Source organism: Heterodontus francisci, chromosome 16 (assembly GCF_036365525.1).
Source record: "Heterodontus francisci isolate sHetFra1 chromosome 16, sHetFra1.hap1, whole genome shotgun sequence".
Classification (NCBI taxonomy): domain Eukaryota; kingdom Metazoa; phylum Chordata; class Chondrichthyes; order Heterodontiformes; family Heterodontidae; genus Heterodontus; species Heterodontus francisci.
In genome coordinates this window covers 54151630-54174566 of record NC_090386.1, presented here as the reverse complement: position 1 = coordinate 54174566, position 22937 = coordinate 54151630, and the positions used below count along the sequence as shown (strand labels likewise).

At 40.5% G+C, this 22937-nt stretch overlaps 1 protein-coding gene across 1 annotated transcript in view; it reads left to right on the top strand.

Annotated features, from left to right (window-relative positions):
* The window catches only part of slc9a8 (solute carrier family 9 member 8), a 100430-nt gene extending 77705 nt beyond the window's left edge, over positions 1 to 22725 (top strand). The window contains exons 13-16 of the mRNA XM_068048204.1: positions 2475 to 2586; positions 4018 to 4238; positions 5046 to 5192; positions 19617 to 22725. Of these exons, the coding sequence (XP_067904305.1) occupies positions 2475 to 2586; positions 4018 to 4238; positions 5046 to 5192; positions 19617 to 19724 (588 nt within the window). The 3' untranslated portion in view covers positions 19725 to 22725. The remainder of the gene's footprint in view (positions 1 to 2474; positions 2587 to 4017; positions 4239 to 5045; positions 5193 to 19616) is intronic.
* The last annotated feature ends 212 nt before the right edge of the window (positions 22726 to 22937 follow it).

Below are 22937 nucleotides of genomic sequence, written 5' to 3'. Positions count from 1 at the left end.
ACTTAGTATGGTTGTCTCATCAATGAACTCCAGCAGATTAAAGAGGCATAATCTATTGATTCTAAATCATGCTGACTACTTATGAGTACTATGTCCTTTTGATTATTGCTAGTCCTTCAAATAACAAAGATATCCATTCTGTAGCTGTAATGCCACATGCACTGTTAATCCAGCCCTCAAAGTGCTTATTTGTGCTTATTTGCTGACTTTTCCAGGAAGTTTCAACATGCATATTTTTAGTGTTAACTCTCAATAGGAGATAAATCCTCAACTGGAACACGAGTTGTGTTTGTATTAGCAATTTGAGATGTATGTTCCCATTATTTTACACAAAGAAACTTTTTCCTCCTGAGACCATATGCAGGTCTCAAAGGCCAAACTTTCATATAATGCTCCCAAATTTTCTGTACTCTAGTTGAGGCTAATTAGCCTGCAAGGTTTACGCTTCATTTTATTTTGAGTATGTGTTAGGCTGACTTTCAACGTTATCCATTCCCCAGTTACAGCTTTGCTGTCCACTGATCTCTTAACGATACTTATCAGAACCCAGCCCATTTCTCCCTTAGGAATGTCATTTGAGCATTTTAAGCAATCAGCTGATATTGCTAACAATAATTTCAATGCTTTTGTGCTATTAAGGGGAAATGTATTTTAGCTGGCAGGAGAGAATGCAGTGCTGGCATTTTGTGGAATTCATGAACAGTCTGATAATGGCTGGTACTCTTAACCAACCAAATTTATTATGTAAGTTACATCAGTTTGCATAAATATAAGTCCCTATTATGTCCCAAACTTGTTAAAGGATATTGAGGGTAATGTTACCCTAACTGGCTGGACAGGAAACTGGTTGATTTGGATGGAAAGCCTGTTTTACATCTTAGGTCCTTCGACAGAGATTGGGTAAGATTGGTTGCTGCATTAGGTTAAAGTTATCCCCAGAATCTGGAGGAAATATAGGAATTGCTACATGAGAAAGGTCCATCTAGTTTGCCTTCTACCATCATGGTAGTCCTATCTTAGAATAATAATGGACTTGTTGACTAATCATAGCAATCTCTATCAATCAGTCTACAACAGATCCAGACATGACATGAGGAGATCCCCCAGCCGTGGAAAGCTTTGGGAACCGCAGCCTGTAAACGTGGCTATGCAAGCTCCCTTCTTTCGAGCGTTAAGCAGCTTACTAAACCCCCAATGTGGTGGCCAGGAAGCTCATGCATTCTTCTGGCCAGAATTGCACTGGCCACCAAATTAGTGAAGGAAAACTAGGCGTCAAGGCCCATGCCTAAATTAGGCGTTAGGATCTTCACATTTGCAAATAGGGAGCCTAAGGCCTGTTTGGAGCCCCCATGCAAGATTGATTTGTCCTGAGGCAGATGACACTAGACCCTTGGGACTGCCACTACCAAAAAGTCTCTCTGAAATTTACTGACCTTAATGTGGTGTTGGGAGGAACAGGAGTAACCCATTTAAAGATCCACATTTGGAGAACCACATTCTCTCCTTCCCATCTGGCCTCCACCACTACTTGAAAGTTTTGTCCATCTGCCGTACAGAAAGCAGTTATAAGCAGTTTTAAGATTTTAGTCTAAAAGGGAAATTTTCTTGCAAAAGACCATTTGGCACAATTATTTGCATACATTGTTTGTGTTCAGTTGTCTTAATGACTACTGCATGTTATATTTAACATTACACTTAAATATTAAATGCAAATCTTTAAAATATATGTTTGAACTTTTATATTAAACTGAAGTTGGACAAGAATCGAATAATATAAACACAATGGTTTTAAATTATGCTTTGGGAATATTAGTTTGTAAAGGTTTTATGCAATTCCTTTTATTTAAAGATCAGTGTTAACCTAGTTAAGATAAATTGGTTAACTCTTCTGTAAAATAGCATGCAAAGGAATTGTATAGAATGTGTGTTCTGAGTTAACATTTATGTGTTCATGTTTGTACGACAAAATTTCATTATCTGCATTGTTTAAGCATTCAAACTGTGCATTTTTTATGTGTTCCACTGAGTTTCATTCAAGTTAGTTAAGCTATTAGGATTGTTAATACATCTACGGGTTATTATAGTATTGGGTCCTTACAACCTTCGTTATAATCAGCATAGCTTTAGAAGTGAAAAAGAATCAGTTTATTCACCAAATCTCAATTGAGGTAGATGCTGATACCAAAACAAAACTAAATTATAAATAATAAAAGCAAAATACTGCAGATGCTGGAAATCTGAAATAAAAACAAGAAACGCTGGAAATGCTGAGCAGGTCTGGCAGCATCTGTAGAGAGAGAAGCAGAGTTGACGTTTCAGGTCAGTGATGCTTCAGAAGGGTCTATATTCTGTTTGCAATCAGTAAACCAAATATTGGGGCAGATGCATTACTGACCGAGTATTTAGCACATTTTTTTTAAAAAGTACTGTTTATTATTCATATTTAATTCCACTAATAAGACTTTGATTTACAGGTTCTTGTCTTATTTGGCAGAGCAGTGAATATCTTTCCCCTCTCCTACCTTCTGAACTTCTTTCGAGATCATAAAATTACCCCAAAAATGATGTTTGTTATGTGGTTTAGTGGTAAGTGGATATCAGATAGTTATTTTAAACTATTGGTTACAGCATATCTAAATATAAATTTCAGATTTAAAATCTTAAATGTTATAATATGAAGTAATGAAAATTTATCAGATGTAGAAAATTTTGTTTTTCTGATTTTGCTGTGCTCTGGAAATAAAATTATGCTATACCCAGATTGATGCAACTAGAATAAACTTGCAGCAAGGATTGGTCACAGAAATTTGTTGTAGCAAATGACAGAGCTTCAAATTTCCAATAACAGCTTGCATTTGTGTCATGTCGTCAATGTAGAAAAGCCATCCCAAGACACTTTACAGAAGTGTAATCAGACAAAAATGAATGCTAAATGAAAGAAGGCAATATTAGGAAGGGTGACTAAAAGCTTCGTAAATTGGATTTTAATGTGGGCCTTTTTTAAGGAGGAGAGGGAGGTGGAGAAGTCAAGGGATTTAAGGAAAGAATTCCTCAGCCTTTCATCTCCCTCATACCAAACACAGCTAAAGCCAACTTTTGGTAATTAGCTGCACTGTTCCCTGACGTCAGCATTAGCACCTTTCCTGCCCTAATCTGACTACCTCATTCTCACCAAAAGGGGGGATAAGTGCCAGCCTTGGCTCAGTGGTAGAATTTTTGCCTGAATCAGAAGGTTGTGGTTTTAAGACCCACTCCAGAAACTTGAGCACATGATCTAGGTTGAAACTTCAGTACATTACCGAAGAAAGGGTGCAGTGTCAGAGGTGCCATGTTTTGGATGAGGCCTTGTCTGGAGGTGGAAATAGAAGAACCCACGGCACTTTTCAAAGAAGAGCAGAGGAGTTCCCTCTTGTGTTTTGGGTATTGTTAATCCCTCAACCAACACTATCAGTGGGACTTGCTATGTGCAAATTGGCTTCCATGTTTCCTAGTTACAATAGTGACTACACTTCAACAGTACTTAATTGGCTGTAAAGTACCTGCAATGTCTTGAAAGGCGTTATATATCACAATGGAATCCTCTCTATCATTTCTATGATGAACACCACTGCTTCCTAACCGCTGCTTCTCTAAACTTTCATGATTCATCTCAAAACATTTCTCAAATCGCAAAATCAACCCTTGCTGATTGCCACATTTAACCTCCTTAGTGTAAACAATATTAAACAAGCAACCATTCAGTATATTATAACTGTAGATAACTTAATCACATTTTAATCCAAGTGTCTATCTGTAATTACCGTTTACTATATAACCATATGTTCATTATTACAATTCACATGTTTGTTTCTATTGCAAAATCTTTAAGATAGTGTTTTTTTTAAACAAAGCCTCCCCATACTGCTTGAGTTGAATCAAATTAGCACCAATCAAAATCCAAAGACATAATAACAATATGATTTTACCTTTTAGTTCCTGCACAAAGTCTTCAAATTAATTTACTCTATTTAATGTTAGGTCTACGTGGTGCCATTCCTTATGCCTTGAGTCTACATTTGGAGATGGAGCCAATAGAGAAACGTCAACTTATTGGAACAACCACAATAGTCATTGTGCTTTTCACTATTCTGGTTTTGGGTGGAGGAACTATGCCTCTCACCAGACTGATGGATATAGAAGATCCCAAAACACGTAGAAGAAACAAGAAAGATATTACCCTCAGCAAAACAGAAAAGATGGTATTTGATTTGTCTTATTTCTCTTCATGTCTTTTTTGCACTTTGTGCTTTAAACAGGAAGCTTACTATCTATAGGTATCAGACCAGAAAATTGAAGGCAACAGAAATTTAGATAGGATGCCCTAAACATAAATTTGGAAGAGAAAATCTGAATGCTTGTTTTATAACTAAATGCGTGGTTTGCAACTAAAACAGAGCTGCAATACAGCATTTTCCTAGTCACTGTTTGGTTTGAGCTAATCCTCTGTGGTAAAGCCTGGCTGGGGTATAAAATTGAAACCTGATCCGGGCCTGACTTGACAACAGCCAACCCAAACCCAACTCAGGCCCAAGTCCTTTAATTTTTTTTGAAATGCCCGACCTGACCCAAACTGAACCCGACACTTGTAGTCGGGTTTGGTCGGGTAGCCAGGCTTTACTGCAGAATGCGGAGTCTGGACTCCATGTTTTCCACCTTGACGTCCTGAATGTTAATTTGACGATTACTTCCCGGAACAAGGCAGCACTGTCCTCGTCCAGCCCGACCCGACCCGGGCCCGAATGCTGGACCCAGAAGAGAGACCCGACCTGACACATGTCGTCGGGTTCGGGTCAGGAGCCACACTTTATCTGTGGTGGTTATTTTCACTTAAAAATTCTTCGACTTATTACCCATCTTGCTTTTTAGTTAGAGTTAATGTGCAAGGTTCGAAGTAGTACAATTTAGAAGTAAAAATTGCAGTACTAGTTGCAGGATTCAATCCAACTCATTATAAAGTCAAAGTCATAAGCATATAGATCATTCTAATTGGTTGCTGTTGTTTCTAGGGAAACACTATTGAATCTGAACATCTATCCGAGCTAACAGAGGAAGAGTATGAGGCACAGTACATCAAACGTCATGATCTCAAAGGTTTCATGTGGCTGGATGTTAAATATTTGAACCCTTTCTTTACACGAAGACTTACGGCAGAGGTTGGCCATTCTCATTTTCTCTTAAAATAATGATTTGTTATTCTAATCGGGTCTCCAACCTTTTCTTTAGGGAAGGATGCTTCTCAAACAAAAAATATCACGAGTTAATTCAACATATATTGAACAAATATTAACAAATAAATGCAAACTAAATATGTAGCTATTATTACATTATAATATATTTAATATGAAGGAAGACTGATCTTGACTTTATTTCATTGCGACACTTGACATTGCATGCAAGCCTGGTCAAGAGATCATCGCACTTGCCAGTGTCCAGAAGCCCAGCAGCGCCTTCATTGAGCGGCTGGTGTCTGTTCAGCAGCGTCATTTCCCCTAGAATCTACCTCCCTTGATGATCTCACATTGGAAATAGTTGGGCCTGACTGGGCTCAAAGGTACTTGGGTTTAAACCCAGCAGCATTTCCTCCATCAGCACTCCAGCTCAAACTGATGCAACAAAAAAGACCTACACAGGAGGCCAGGGACCGAATTCTGCATCCAATACCCACCCCGATACAAACAGGTTGTGTTTCTCAACTCAGTTTTGTGAGCAACGCCTGCAATAAAATAAAAGCAAAATACTGCAGATGCTGGAAATCTGAAATAAAAGAGAATATGCGTGAAATACTCAGCAGGTCAGGCAGCATCTGTGGAGAGAGAGATAGAGTTTCAGGTCTGTGACCTTTCATTAGAACATGAAACATTACAGACCTGAAATGTTAACTCTGTTTCTCTCTCCACAGATGCTGCCAGACCTGCTGAGTATTTCTAGCATTTTGTTTTTATTTCATATCTCGAGTATCCGCGGTATTTTGCTTTTATTTTTATTGGGGGTTTTGGAGGCCTACACCAGTTGTTTATGAAGCCTCCCCACCTATCCACCGGCTCCATTCCTCTCTTGCACTCAGTGATTTCTCACCCGTTGCGGATCCAAAATGACCGCCTCCATCCAGCACCCGCACTGCACATGCTGCAGTCACTGCCAATGAGCTGCTCAGAGACTATCGGCAAGCTACTAATAGCTCACGATTGACATGTTGGCAACCCCTGTTCTACGTAATGTAATGCAGAAACCTGGTATTGTGTGATAAACTAACAGTAAATTCTTGTACTTAACAGTGGATTTGAAAGTAGAAGGTTATGTTAAGTGATGACTAAATTCAGAAAGATCCATCCTCTCCCAGTCATTGGGAAAATGCTAGAATCTATTAAGGAAGCCTTAACAATGCACTCAGAAAAGCACAGTATGGTTTTACTAAAGGGAATCCTGGTTGACAAATTTATTACAGTTTTTTGAGGATGTAACTAGTAGGGTAGATAAAGGGGAACGAGTAGATGTAGTATACCTGGATTTCCAAAAGGCATTCAATAAGGTGCCACACAAAAGGTTTATAGGCAAGATAAGGACTCATGGAATTGGGGGTAATGTATTAGCATGGATAGAGGATTGTTTAACGGACAGGAAGCAACAGGTAGGCATAAATAGGGCATTTTCAACTTGGCAGGCAGTGAACAGTGGTGTGCCGCAAGGATCAGTGCTATCTATATTAATGACTTAGGTGAAGAGACAGAGTAATGTATCTTATTTTGCTGCTGATACAAAGATAGGCAGAAAGGTAAGCTGTGGGGAGGACATAGGCTGCAAAGAGATCTAGACAGGTTAAGTGAGTGGGCAACAAGATGGCAGATGGAGTATAATGTAGGGAAGTGTGGAGTTATTCACTTTGGTCATAAGAATAGAAGAGTAGAATATGTTTTAAAAGGTATGAAACTTGCAAGTGTCAAGTATTCTTGTACAAGGAACACAAAGTTAGCATGCAGGTACAGCAAGCAATTAGGAAGGCAGATGGCATGTTGACCTTTATTGCAAGTGGATTGGAGTACAGGAATAAGGAATAAAAACAAAAGTACTGGAAATATTCAGCAGGTCAGGCAGTATCTGTGGCAAGAGAAAGAGTTAACATTTCAGATCTGTGACCTTTCATCAAAACTGGCAAAGGTTAGAAAAGTATTAAGTTTTAAGCAAGTGAAGTAGGGGTGGTTGGTGGAGAAATGAACAAAAGGGGAGGTGTGTGATAAGGCAGGAGAGATTACATAACAAAGATGTCATGGAACAAAAGCAAAGAGAGTGTTAGTGCTTGTGGTGACGACAAGGCATTAGTCCAGAGGGAGTGTTAATGGCAGAATATTGAACAGCTCTGTCTAAAAGCACAACATAGAAAACAGGCACGTGGTTAAAATGAAAATAAAATAAATAAATAATTAAGTAAAAGGCCAGTCATGCTGAGTGAGGATTTTAAGTGTTATCTTCATAAAAGTCTGGTCTGTATTTGGCATTTAACTGGGATTTACCCTCTAAAGTAGGGTTAAGAAAGTAAAGTAAGTTTCTTGCAGTCTTAGGCAGGGATTAACAGGCTCTACTACATAGTAGCTGATTAGTTAAGTAGCTGGCCGGTCAAATCTGTTTGCTGCAGTTTCAGCTTCAAAAGGTATAAATATAGAGGTCAGGGTGCAGCCTGCAAATGGTGTGCAGATTGCAAGCTGAGTTCAGAGATTCGAATTTGGTGAAGGGGGAGGAGGTGCTCCATTTTTCTACTTTTCTTTCTACTTTTTTTAACTCTCCAGTAATTGGTTCCTACTTCGGTGCAGTGGAAGGAGCTGTTTGGTGAGTACATGGTAAGCTATTCTACTTATCATAAATAGTCTGTAAAGTTAAGGTATGGCAGGGCAGCTCTGCCGATTGGAATGTACAGCCTGTGGCATATGGGAAGTCATGGATGCACCATGTGTCCGAGAAAAACACATCTACAGGAAGTGTCACTGGCTGCAGAAACCTAAGCTCTGGGTTTCGGAACTCGAGCAGCGGCTGGAATCACTGTTGTGCGTCCATGGGGTGGAGGACTATGTGGATAGTGGAAATCCCCTGATATGATTTCACTCGCTAATTGGTTTTCCATTTTGGATACTGGTGAGGGTGATGGTTCCTCAGAGGAGTGCAGTCAGAGCCAAGTTTATGGTAATACAGGTGGCTCAGCTGCACAGGAGGGGAAGAAGAGGAGTGGAAGAGCAGTAGTGATAGGGGATTTGTTAGGGGAACAGACAGGCGTTTCTGTGGCAGTAAACTTGACTCCAGGATGATGTGTTGCCTCCCTGGTGCCAGGGTCAAGGATGTCACTGAGAGGCTGCAGGACATTCTTTTGGAGGGAGAGTGAACAGCTGGAGATCGTGGTCCTCGTTGGTACCAATGACATCGGAAAGAGGGGGGCGGTGCTGCTGGTGAGGTCCTGAAAGCAGATTTTAGGGAGCTAGGAAGGAGATTAAAAAGTAGGACCTCAAAAACAGTAATCTCAGGATTATTGCTAGTCCCATGTGCCAGTGGGCATAAGAATAGGGGAATTGAGCAATTGAATACGTGGCTGGAGAACTGGTGTAGGACGGAGGGCATCAGATTTCTGAGACATTGGGACCAGTTCTGGGGTAGGTGGGACCTGTACAAGATGGGCAGGTTGCATCTTAGCAGGACTGGGACAAATATCCTCGCAGGGAGATTTTCTAGTGCTGTTGAGGAGGGTTTAAACTAAATTGTCAGGCGGTTGAGAACCTGAGAGGGAGCTCAGATTGGAGAGAAACAAAACTGCTAACTTGTCTAGGGTGTGGGAACCAGGAGCAAGTGTTAGAGAGGAATACCAAGGTGCACAGAATACTGGGGGAGATAGCACGAGAGTAGGAAATAGTACGTTATTGGATGAGGTCAGAGTAAGGGAGAAAGTAATAAAGTCTGAATCAGGGTTACTGTGCCTGTATGTGAATGCACGGAGTATGATTAAAAGGACTGGTGAGGTACAGGCACAGAATGCCATGTGGAAATATGATGATGTTGCTATAACAAAGACCTGGGTCAAGGAAGGCCACGACTGGGTGTTAAATATTCCTGGATACAAGGTGTTCAGGCAAGATAGGAAAGGGAAAAAAGGAGGAGGGGTGGCGGTATTGATTAAAGAAAGCATTGACATTCTGGAGAAAAAGGATATCCCAGAGGGGTCGAGGACAGAATCAATTTGGCTAGAGCTAAGGAACAAAAAAGGTGCAGCTACGTTGCTCGCTGTTGTCTATAGGTCACCAGCTAGTGGGAAGGACATGGAGGAATAAATTTGCAAGAAAATTACAGAGAGGTGCAAAAATTATAGTTATAATGGGGGACTTTACGATTATCCCAGTCTATGTTTGGATAATTAGTGTGAGGGGCAAGAGTTCCTAGAGTGTTCAGGAAAATTTTCTGCGTAGTATGTTGCTAGTCCAACAAGAAAGGGGGCACTGCTAGACCTGATTCTTGGGAATGAATTGGGCCAAGTGGATCAAGCAGGGGAGCATTTAGGGAATAGTGATCATTGTATCATAAAGTTTAGGCTGAGTATGGAAAAGGATAAAGAGAAATCCAGGGTGAGAATAATTAACTGGGGGGAAGGCCAACTTCAGTGGGGTAAGAATGGAGCTGGGGCGAATAGTTTAGTTTAGTTTAGAGATACAGCACTGAAACAGGCCCTTCGGCCCACCGAGTCTGTGCCGACCATCAGCTACACATTTATACTAATCCTACACTAATTCCATATTCCTACCACATCCCCACCTGTCCCTATATTTCCCTACCACCTACCTATACTAGGGGTAATTTATAATGGCCAATTTACCTATCAACCTGCAAGTCTTTGGCATGTGGGAGGAAACCGGAGCACCTGGAGGAAACCCACGCAGACACAGGGAGAAGTTGCAAACTCTACACAGGCAGTACCCAGAATTGAACCCGGGTCGCTGGAGCTGTGAGGCTGCGGTGCTAACCACTGCGCCACTGTGCCGCCCTGATACATTGGAGTTAAAAGCTGGCAGGAAAACTGGTAGATGAACAATGGGCTGCCTTCAAAGAAGAGATAGTTCGGGCACAGTCAAGGTATGTTCCCTCAAAGGGGAAGAGTAGAGCAAACAAATGCAGAGCTCCCTGGATGTCAAAAGAGGTAGAGATTAGAATAAAGAAGAAAAAGTGTGCTTATGACAGATGCCAGGTAAAAAATACTATTGAGAACCAGGCTGAATATAGAAGGTCCAGAGGGGAAGTGAAGAAGCAAAGAGAGCATGAAAAGAAACTGGCAGCTAGCATTAAAGGAAATCCCAAAGTTTTCTATTGACATATAAATAGTAAAAGGGTGATAAAAGGAGGAGTAGGGCCGATTCTGGACCAGAAATGGGATTTCCAAATGGAAGAGGGCATAGCTGAGGTATTAAATGTCTTTACCAAGGAAGAAGATGCAATCCAGGCAATGTTGAAAGAGGAGATAAGTCAGATACTAGAGGGGTTTAAAATTGATAGAGGAAGTATTAGATAGGCTGTCTGTACTTAAAGTGGATAAAGCACCAGGGCCAGATGAGATGCATCCAAGGATACTGAGGGAAGTGAGGGTGGAAATCGCAGAAGCACTGGCCATAATATTTCAGTCTTGCTTAGACTCTGGGTGATGCTAGAGGCACTGGAGAGTTGCAAATGTTACACCCTTGTTCAAAAAAGGATGAAAAGATAAGCCCAGCAACTACAGGTCAGTCAGTTTAACTTCGATGATGATCCTTCGCTGTAGCAATTCTGTGATTCTATGCTTTGAAATTGTTGAACTCAATGTTGAGTCCGCAAGGCTGTAGAGTGCCTGAAATTGTTGAACTCATTGAGTCTGCAAGGCTGTAAACTGCGTTGCAATTGTTGAAGGGCGGCACAGTGGCGTAGTGATTAGCACCGCAGCCTCACAACTCCAGGGACCCGGGTTCGATTCCGGGTACTGCCTGTGTGGAGTTTGCAAGTTCTCCCTGTGTCTGCGTGGGTTTTCTCCGGGTGCTCCGGTTTCCTCCCACAAGCCAAAAGACTTGCAGGTTGATGGGTAAATTGGCCATTATAAAATTGTCACTAGTATAGGTAGGTGGTAGGGAAATATAGGGACAGGTGGGGATGTTTGGTAGGAATATGGGATTAGTGTAGGATTAGTATAAATGGGTGGTTGATGTTCGGCACAGACTTGGTGGGCCGAAGGGCCTGTTTCAGTGCTGTATCTCTAATCTAATCTAAAAAAAAAACTCAATTTTGTTAGCAAGTCTGTAGAGTGCCTTGAAATTTGTAGTACTTTGTTTTTATTATATAGGAATAAGGAAGTCTTGCTAAAATTGTACTGCGTTTTGGTGAGACCACTTCTGGAGTACTGTGTGCAGTTTTGGTCTCCACATTCAAGAAAGGATATACTTGCATTGGAGGCAGTGCAGCGAATCTTCACTGAATTGGTCCCTGGGATGAGGGGGTTATCATATGATAGGCTGAGTAAATTGGGCCTATATTCTCTGAAGTTTAGAAGAATGAGAGGCGGTCCCATTGAAACATGCAAGATTCTGAAGGGGTTGGATAGGGTAGACACTGAGATTGTTTCCACTGGTCGGGGAATCTAATACACGGGGACACAGTAAAGCCTGGCTCGGGTATAAAATTAAAACACGACCCGGGCCCAACCTGACCACAGCCATCCCGAACTCAGCCCAAGCCCTTTAATTTTTTCTCATGCCTGACCTGACACGAATCTCCTTCATCTGTTCTGTCAGCAGGCTATTCCTGCAGCTGGAATTGTGGGGAATCGTGGGTAAGCTTGATCCTGTGACTGGAAGCAGTGTCCAGCCCAACCCGACCCGAGCCCGAATGCTGGACTCAGAATTTCGACCCGACCCAAACCAGACATGTAGTTGGGTCTAGTCTGGTTCTGGTCGGGTAGTCACCCTTTAGGCCAGTCTCAGGATAAGGGACCGACCATTTAAGACTGAGATGAGGAGAAATTACTTCACTCAAAGGGTTGTGAATCTTTGGAATTCCCTACCCCAGAAGTAATAGACAGATTTTTGATCTCGCAGGGAATCCAGGGATATGGCAAGCGGGCAGGAAAGTGGAGTTGAAGCCTAAGATCAGCCATGATCATATCAAATGGCAGAGCAGGCTCGATGGGCCATATGGTCTACTCCTGCTCCTATTTCCTGTGTTCTCCCATGTATTCATATGCTGTGAAATGCAATCCCAAATCATTTCTTACACTTCTAGTTAAATCTCATGTAAAACGGCTAATCAATTTTCAAGGAAATGTTTTCAAGTTATTAAGTAGAACTGATAAGTTTGGCAGAAAGAAACTATTTCCACTGATTGGGGAGTCTTGGACTAGGGGATGTAGCCGTAAAACATAGAGCCAGCTTTTCCCAGAGTGAAGTTAAGAAACATTTCTACACACAAAGGGTGGTAAAAGTTTGGAACTGTGTTTCACAAATGGTATGGGGCAAAGGCAAGTATATGGAATTGGGTCATAGCTCAGCCATAATCTCTTTGAATGGTGGAACAGGTTCAAGGGTCAAAAGGGCTAACGTCTGTTCCTGTCTTCCCGTGTCCATTAAACACAGTGCGATAGTGATAGTTGACATCTATTTTGTGGCTGTATTGTAATGGATTATTGACTGAGGAATTTTGAGTAACCTCTATAAAGATATTTATATTTAGTAAATTCAACTTGCAAGGGATTAAATGCACAGAAGCATCCACATGCTAGGAATGCAAATTAGACCCATTTGAAAATTCTGTCTGGAGTGGTGTTTCTTACATACCAAATCAGTTTGAAAATGCGCCTTGGCACATTGCAGAAAGGAAATGTTGGGTTTATACAGAATATTATCATACCTCCTTTACCTCTAAAACAAATTGAAGGGCTAGGATGCGTTCAAATGCTAGTTAGTATTCTTTATTAAATCATATCAATGAGATAATAAAACCGAAGATTTTACGTGCAGTGTATATGAGATAAAGGCACCAATTATAACAATATAAATCACATACCAGGGATCCGTTCAGGAAATTGAAAGTATGTCTTTAGTTGCTTAAGCTAGCCTCAGTAAGACTAGGAAAGCCCCCAAGAAGCTCCAATGTTTGTACCTTTTTTACATTTGTAATTACGTCCTGGCAATGTCATTATGTCAACACATTCTAACTACATTTGGTTAATCTCCCTTCAGCGAGTCTGCACAATAAGATCTGTTTTCTTACTGATGAGATTAATCAGTCACTAATGACACTCCTGTCCCTGACACTATTTCCACTAAAGTGCTGACCACCATTCCCTTCCTGGCTCCCATGTTAGCTGGTATTGTTAATGGTTCTCTTCAGGTACTGTCCCCTGTCCTCCCTGAGTGTGTGTGGCCTCTCAATTCTGTGCCCATCTTTCCTGGAACTCCATGCTTAAATTCCTCTGATCAAGTTTCCGCTGTGCCACGTTACCGAAACAACTCATAGGATGCATTTGTGACTTTGATATGCGACTATGTCAAAGATAAACTGTCCCTCCTTGTCCTCCTCAACCTGTCTGCAGCCTTTAACACAGTTGATTATACCATCCTCCTCCAACATCTTTCCACCATCGTCCAGTTGGGTGGAACAGGCACCCGCCTATTTCTGCACTTACCTATCTAATCATAGCCAGACTATCACCTGCAGTGGCTTTCCTTTATTACTTCTGATGCGTTCCAAGGATCTATCCTTGGCCCCCCACCCCCATTTCTCATCTACATGCTGCCCCTCGGTGACGTCAACCAGAAACACAACTTCATTTTCTACTTATATGCTGACAAAACCCAATTCTGCACCACCATCTCCCTCGACCCATCCACTGTCTGTAAATTGTCAGATTGCTTGTCTGACATTAAGTAGTGGATGAGCAGAATTTTCCTCCAACTAAATATTGGGAAGTCCAAACAGCCGTTGTTCCTGAGCTACCAGCTCCATCCCTCTCCCTGGCAGCTGTCTGAGTCTGTTCACAACTCAAGTGTCACATTTGACCTCTGAGATGAGCTTCCGACCACTTATGTATACCATTGCCAAGTCTGCCAATTTCCACCTCCATAACATTGCCTCAGATCATTTGCTGAAACCCTAATCCATGCCTTTGTTACTTCTAGACTTGACTATTCCAATGCACTCCCAGCTGACCTCCCATTTTCTACCCTCCGTAAACTTGAGATCATGCAAAACTACTGCCCGTGTCCTAACTTGGACCAGGTCTCACTCATCCATCACCTCTGTGCTTGCTGACCTACATTGGTTCCTTGTAAAGGAACAGCTTGATTTTAAAATTCTCATCCTTGTTTTCAAATTCCTCCATGCCCTCGACCCTCCCTATCTCTGTAATCTCCTCCAACCCCACAACCCTCCGATATCTGCGCTGTTCTAATTCTTAAGCATCCTCAATTTTAATTGCTGCCCCCAGTGGTGGCTATGTTTTCAGCTGCCTAGGTCCTAAGCTCTGGAATTTCCTCCCTAAGTATCTCGTCTACCTCACTTTCTTACATTAAGACACTCCTTTAAAGCCTACTGTTTTGACCAAGCTTTTGGTCATCTATCCTACTATCTCCTTATATGACTCCGTGTTGAATTTTGTTTGATAAACCCTGTGAAGTACATAGGACGTTTTATTACGTTAAAGGCACAACATAAATACAAGTTATTGTAGTTGAGAAACCGGGGATCAGTTATGGCCTTCCTCTTACCTCTTTCCAGTACAGTCATGAAACAAGCCTAACACTGTAGATTACCTAAATACAGTCACGTGACAGATTTACTAAATGCCTCCTGTATTTTTAAATATGGATGATTCATGAAGTAATGTTTCTACTGCTCCAGATCTGACCTGTGTAGATTAATATAGGAATATGTAGTTTAAAAGCATTGGATGCATGGTCTACCTGGCACACCTGTGGTTCTGTGTAACAGGTGGCAATGTTGGAATGGCTTCATTCATATGAGGCCAACAAGGGATAGCTGCTAGGGAAGCCCATTGCTAGGAAAGCAATACTTGGTTTGATTCGCCATGTCAATACCCAGAAATGGAGAACTGGTGGGAAAGTCAGAGGCCAAGTTGTTGATTCCCTTATTGGTTTGGCTCGAGCTGACAGTCTGCAGTTATCTAGAATGGAAGTCACATTATAGAGGGTAGAAATTGCTCATCAGTAAAGTATGTTTTGCCTGCTAACTGGGATAGTGTGGCATAATTTGTTACTTCTGATGTTGCGTGACACTTTATGAAATAGATTAAAATTCATTGTCAATTTAGTTTGTCTTCACAGAGTATGTAAACTAAGCCAATTTGGCTTCATCTCATTGGTGTTCATCAGTGTGCCTGCCAAAAAATTGGATGGTCACTAGGAAGCTCTCTGTATCAGTTGTACATAACGAGAAGTTTCATCGTCATGACCCGCAAGTCACAACTGTACGACTGTTGGGTATTTAAAGGTAACCTCTTCATTGTAAGGGTTGAGGGTCCCCTTAAAGGAGAGACTGGTAATGCTAAATCCAAGACAAGATCTAGAGCACACCAGAAATTTGTAACACTTGTGTTAAACATTTCAAATTTAATGCATTTCTATGGGATGATTAATTTTGTAGCGTGTTCCAAAGGATTTATAATACCTACTCGATCGTTAATTGTTTTTTACAAACATTGGGCTGGAATTTGTTGAGCTCCCGACTTCGGACTCCATGGCGGGGGTTGCTGGAAGATCGTACTGGCAGCGGCCTGCCACGGAGCCCAATGCTGGGAATGCCAGACCCGATCTTCACAGCGGCAGGGAAGCTCTGTGGCGGCACATCCGCCATTCTGCGCCGGGACCAGGATTTCAATATTCATATCAGCTATTTAAATTCATTTAAATAGAAGTTGGAGCGATCTTACTGGCAGTTCCAGATCTTCCGAGTGACATGCGGCGCTGTCCAGGAAAAGCTGGCACCACCGAGGTGGGGAAGGGGGGAACTCTGTATTTGTCATGGGAGGGGTGGTGGTCAACTTTGCATTGTTAGCGTAGTGGAGGGTGGGGGGGAAGGGTTAAATTCTGCACTTAAGTCAGTTGTAGGGGGTGAAAGGGGTCACCTCTGCACTGAGTGCAGTTGGGATGGAAAAGGGGTAAGCTGGTAGACCTGGCAGCCCTTTAAAAATGGCGCCAGCACCCACCCAGAAACCAGTGACGCCATTGACGGCGTCACTGAGGCCACCCCCGCCATATGATTGGAGGCGGGGTGGGGGGCGGCCGCCTGCATATTAGAATGAGCTGCTGGACTGAAGATAGCAGCTGCGTGCCGCCCATGGCCCGTGTCTGCAGGCCACCTTTTTTTTTCACCCGCTGCTGCTCCCGGCAGCATGAAATCAAAATTCAGCCCATTACATCTATTCATCCGCTACTCTTCCTACAAACAATTGAATGATTGAAGTACTTCTATGTCTCTGATGGCTTACATGCACAAATGTTTACAGCTGTTGGCTTATACATGCAGCTTTTCATAAAATGTATTATTGTCTGGATCCTAACTAAATGTACTGTTAATTTTACAGCATTTTGGGGCAGGGATGTTTTTGCACATGATGCAAATGTGACCAGAAGCCCACAAACAAGCTTATGCTTCAGTCCCCAAACCAATCTAAATGGAAATGTAAAATTTCAGTTTGCTTAATACAGTGAACATTTTCTCCCATAAGACCGAGTCCAGAACATACAGGTTAACAGAGCCAAAGCTGAAGGACCCCAAAGTGTACGCAGGGATATTGGAGGTTAATCAGCTAAAGCTATGAGGTTTACTACTACAGAGTAAGCTCCATTCCACTTGTCCAGCTGAGGCAACCCTGTCTGTTGAGGATAAAAACAGAAGATGCTGGAATTACTCAGTCGGTCTGGTAGCATCTGAAGAGAGAAACCGAATTAATGGGCTGGATTTTATCAGCCCCCCGACGTGAGTGGTTGTGGCAGGGGGGCCTGGAAAATACCTCCGGGGAGAGGCCCGGCGCATATTACTGGTGCCGGCGAGGCCTCGTGGCGGCCCCCTCCCCCTGCCACTCGGCGATGGGGACTTAATTAAAATATGGTAATCAATTTAAATTAGACGAATAATTACTTCCCTCATCGTAACAGCCTTCCCACGCCAATATTCCAGCCGATTGTCGGAACTCCTACGCCTTCGGATTTCCATTCAGAGATCCAAGGCGGCACACTGGTGGGGAGGGGGGAGGAGTGAAGTTTTCAGGGTGGTGGCGGTGGGGGGAGAAGCGGGGAAAACTTCCTATTGGTTGAGGGGATAGTGGGAAGGGGTTGAGGGTCAAAGTTAATAAAGTTTGGGGGGAAAGGTCGGGATTGAGAGTTTACTTTTTTGGTGGGGGGAGGGTACGAGAAATAAACTGATTAGTCATTGGGCAGGTGGGAGAGGGGGTTGGCACCATGAATAAATGTTTAATTTTATTTTTCAGAAAACTGACGGTAAATATTGAAATGAAACGGAAGGGCCTGAAGCCCTTTAAAAATGGCGTCAGTGCCTGTGTGGTGGTGCCAGGTGCCGTTGCCGAGCACAGAGCGCTCACCCCCTCCATGTCATCGGGGTGGGCACTCCCCCACCCTGTAAATGAGGTGCGACGGTTCCACACGCATATCTCATGAGAGCGCCGGGCTGTTTTTGAAGCTTGCCACCAAGATTGTCGGCGAGCTTGAAAAATTCAGCCCAATGTTTCAGGTCTGTGACCTTTCATCAGAAATTAAGCTCACAGACCTGAAACATTAACTCTGTTTCCTTATTCACAGGTTCTGCCAGACATGCTGAGTATTTCCAGTATTTTCTGCTTTATATTTCAGACTTACAGCATCTGCAGTATTGTGCTTTTGCCTACCTGTTGGGGCATTAAATCCAGATAACCCTGCAATTTGAGTGTGAAGTTTCCCGAGCCCTAGTAACAAGTCTAGTCCTTGTAGATTCTATTAATAAAACAAGCTGACTGATGAATCATCATCAGTGCTGCAGAGTACTACCCAACTCCGGTATTAATTAGAAAGTCTACCACAGAGTTTGACTTAGTTTTGAACTCCCATTACACCCTGCACGTCTGCCCGCATAGAACATGATTGATTGCTGATCATTATTCTGTTTAACTCCAAGGAGTTGTATAATTTGATGTTGAGCATGGCAAACCAAATGTTAAAGTCTATAATTACAGCCAGGCATTCTTTCAAGCTAATATACTATGGTAATGTTCTCCTATAGATGCAGGACAATTGTTAAAATTGAGATATGATGAATAATTTTGCTTTCATTTCAATGTCATTTTGTTGTCAAAATGTTGCTGCTATTTAATGCTTATGTCGTTTACAAGATCAAATGGTTGCAGTAACTATACATGTTTTATTTATGCGTGTGAAAGGAAACTCAAAGCAACCAACAGAAGGCAAAAGGCTTGTTCTGGAGGAACTGCACCACTTGCAGTTTGGAGAGAGGTTCTAAATAAACATCTTGAGTTTGTTTAAATCAAAAGTTTAATTTATGTAGGTCCTTTTAGTTATACTAAATACTGGTGCAGACATAGTAAGGAAGAAAGCTACAAATTAATTTACATTTTCTCAAGTTTTGTATTTCTTGGTCATTATAAAAAAATCAAATCCAAAACACATGTAATTATTTGTCTATTTAATGTTATAGGTAGCAAGTTGCTGTGAGCAGGCCTTTCTCAAAAGGGACATGTAATATGTATTTTTGATTAAAGTGTATTTTATACCTTTAAATATGAAAGAATCATAGCAATAGAACTGTAAAATATTAATGTTTAAAGCTCAATGTTGAAATTGTAATTTTCTTTAACTGGAACAGTAATGTGGTTTGTTACTTTAGTTTATATACTACAGCCCAGGTAAATGTAGATCTATATACTGTACATCTGTGATTTTGGTTTCCTGAGAAAATATCTATTTTCCAAGAATTATCATCTGCCCTTTGGTACCCAAGCTGATATCATGCAATTCTGTTCTGATGATTTAAAACAATTCTTTTCACCAAACTTAGCTGACACCCATTGCATGATTAAGGAACATGTCTACTTAAAGGAATAGCTACCCAGCACATTGTGGTATGCTAAACTGAAAGGTCAAGCACTTGGAAATCTGCAGTGTCTTCTCCCTTTGACAAATGTGTGATACTTCAGGCCTCTTTCTATGCCCAGTGTTAGTGCCCAATAGAATATTGCCCTTGCAGAGATCTGTTTCTGCACAAATTGGTAAAAGGTTCAGTTTCTTTCATAGAGCTCAGCTGAATCGAACAGCACATATAAATAGCTTCAGCTTTCTACATATCAAGATGTATTTAGTAAAGAACATAAGTACATAATTTCACGTCAATTTTCATGTGACTAATAGTCGCGATAAAAATAGAAAAATCTAACTAAATGCAACTTAAGGATCTGCATTTTATATCAATAAATTGTTGGTAGAGAACTAGGAAACTTGATTAAAAAGTCAAACTCTTTCTAAATCTATAAGGATTCTCATATTTGTAATTTTACATATGTACTGTAGGACCTCCATCATGGACGAATACAGATGAAAACGTTAACCAACAAGTGGTATGAGGAGGTGCGTCAGGGACCATCAGGCTCTGAAGATGATGAGCAGGAGCTGCTTTAGTTTATGGATTGATTAAGCATCTGGGCTTTACTCCAGATTTTGCACCACAGCATTCCATAAAGATTCAGGAGAAAGGCTCGCACCAATTGGGTTCAATTTCACAGCATTGCATTCTCATTTTCTTTAAGTATACCTTGTGCCATCTGTTGGCTGTTCTAGTATTTCTAAAAATGGCAAAGTCTGTGCACTTAATTCATCTAGATAATATTTTGCATGTTTAGATTATCATTATGAAGGTGCACATATAACTCTAATGAGTATTTATTTAAAAACACTAGATGTAAATGAACATTTGTATCACAAGCGGACATGCACTTTATTGTATATAAGATCACAATATTACATTATTACTTTCTTTGAGCATTCTGATACTGCAGAGATTTACAGTCTTTGTGGTCAGTCCATATAACAATTGAATAGGAAGACCTGCTTTTTTCCCCCTCCTGTTAGATGGTTTGCTTTGTTCTTTTTTGCTTCGTAAAATCATCTCAAGATGCCCCCATCAGTAATTTGACAAGTGGTACACCAGTGTAAATTTTAACTCTGGTAGGGTTCAAACTCAGTTCTCCCAGATTGTAATGGGTTATGTGAATTTGTTGCATCACCAGTTTGCCCTTATAACTTTTGTTTGATGTAAAATTAGACACATATTGGGCTCAAATATAAATTACAGTTTCAGTGATATTTCAGTTTGAAATTTTGAGCTAATTATTATGGACTTTCTGCACTTATTTTAGCAATCTCACCTGAAATTACATTTGAAATGTGATTTTTGATTTTAGGAGCAATAGATTTAAAACTAGAATATTGTGAGGCATTGCAGATTTAAGTATACCATCAGGATGTGCACATTCCATCTTGCAAATTTTCCTGACCAAACAAGGATTTAACTGTTTGACCTCAGCCTGTGTTTACTTCAGAATAATTCAATCTTTGTGGCTTTAAAGGGGCACCAGTAGTATATATGTATGAAAATTTTCTGAATTCTGTCCATAGAAATAGAATGGAAAAACTGGCAGGATACCTGTGTCTGAAAGTTTGCACAATGTATTTGAAACTGAGCATACAAATTTCAGGTTGATTCAGACCAGTATTTTTAATTTGTTAGTGTTTATAAGTGACAGCTTTATCTCTGATTAGCCTTAATGCAAGTTTCACACTAGTCTAAAGATGGTGAAATGTTTATTGGCAGAAATGTATTATTAAAGCATGAGATGGAAATATTTAAAAGTAAGGGTTGCAGAGCCAAGTTATTCATATGGAGCATTTATCATGCTATACTTTGCATAGCAATTAATAAAGCAAGCAGATTTTCAAAATTGCTTTTAAAGAAGGGTCTTTATTAACCTGAAGTCTAGAATCATGGTGACGGACCATGAAGAAAATAAGATACCCCAAATAAAAAAAATGCTTTAATTGAAAAGGAGAAGAAAATTTAGTTCATGCACTGTATTCTCAGTCACATTGGAAACCAAGATAAATCACATACTTTATTTCAATCATTTATGTCTTTAGCACTCCCCCTCTTTCAACCTCTGCTACAAATCCTTGTGCTTCTCAGAATCTACCAGCTTTTGGCATTAGATTTGTTTGCTCTTAAATGAAAATATTACATTTTAAATAAAATAATAAGTGCTATAGCCCCTTTCAATTGATTAAAAAGTTTAAGAATTTGAAAGTGAAGGCTGCATTGTCACAGAAATCCTGTTAATGATGTGGTTGAGTTATTGGATGTTGTTTTCACAGTGCTACTAACAGGAATATCCAAATAGTTGTGAATACCCATAATTTCATAAACGAGAAAGTACAAATTTTTGGTGAATGAAGTGTATGGGATCTTGAGTAGACAAATTTCAGTATTAAACCATGCTCAAGGAATATTATAATATATAATATGGTCTTATTCACCATACCGCATTCTATAAATGAGTTGGTTACTGAAGCATTCTTTAAAATAGCTCAGACTTTTCCAACAGAAAATATTTATCAAATGCTCTAATACATACAAAGCCATTAAAAAGTTTGAGTTAAATGGTTTCCAATTTAGGGTCTTGGACAATAAAGCTTTAACTTCCTTTTAATACAAATTCATTTGGTTTACATTTTCATGTCCTGACTGGAAGTTTTGCTAGTTTCTTGCAGGAGGCCTTCCTAAACATTCTGCATCTCCTTAAAATAAAACTTTTGCCCAAAGAACAATGTAATTTCTCTTTCTCAAGTTTCCACAAGTTTCATTAAGCATTTCCATCTAGAGAGACACAGCGTACACAACAGTAAAATACTGCAGATGCTGGAAATGCTCAGCAGGTCAGGCAGCATCTGTGGAGAGAGAAATAGAATTAACGTTTCAGGTAAGTGACCTTTCAGCAGAACTGATCTGAAACGTTAACTCTGTTTCTCAGAAGCTGCCAGACCTGCTGAATATTTCCAGCATTTAATGTTTTTATATTCGAGAGACAGCTTTCCACCCTTAGTTGCTCTCGACAACTTCATCAGATTTTATCTTGTGTTGGTTCATTCATGCCTGTCCAAGACTCATTACACAGCTTTCCATCAACTCATTTTCTCAAAATGTAGAACTGATTACCTTCAGTCATTCTCTCCTCCTACAACCCGACAACCTCTTCAGGCTTCAAAACCCAAGGCATCACTCAATCACTGCATATCACTTTGGTTTCCAAATTTTAAAATACTGTCTTATGGGCAGGGTTTTATTTAAGAGGGGCATCATACAAGGAGGCCTCACAAAAACAACACACTATTTTCAGCTTTATAGTCAGTTGCTGTAAATAATGAACCCAAGACCCTCCTGTAAAGTTGCTGCAATGAATAATAATGTATCACCATTACTAGCACAACAACAATTTAAATGGTAGTTGTATATAGTTCTCTACCATATCACAATTAAGTGTCTGTGATAGTAGATTTAATTTGCTGTTGATTGCATTTTTAATTTGCAGTGTATTTTTTTGTACATTAAAATTTATATTGTTTAACAAAAGGACATGATCTGTTGTAAATATTCATGAAGGGCATGCACTGTAGTTATTTTAAATTCTGATGTCAATATATTTTTAGAATAGCAGTACTGAAGTAATTAAAGCCCAGATTTGTTGAAACAGCTGAACACTGGACAATAAATGTCTATGGAATCTTTATGGAATTGTTTTATGAACACTACATCATATTTGTGAAATATATCAATACCAATAA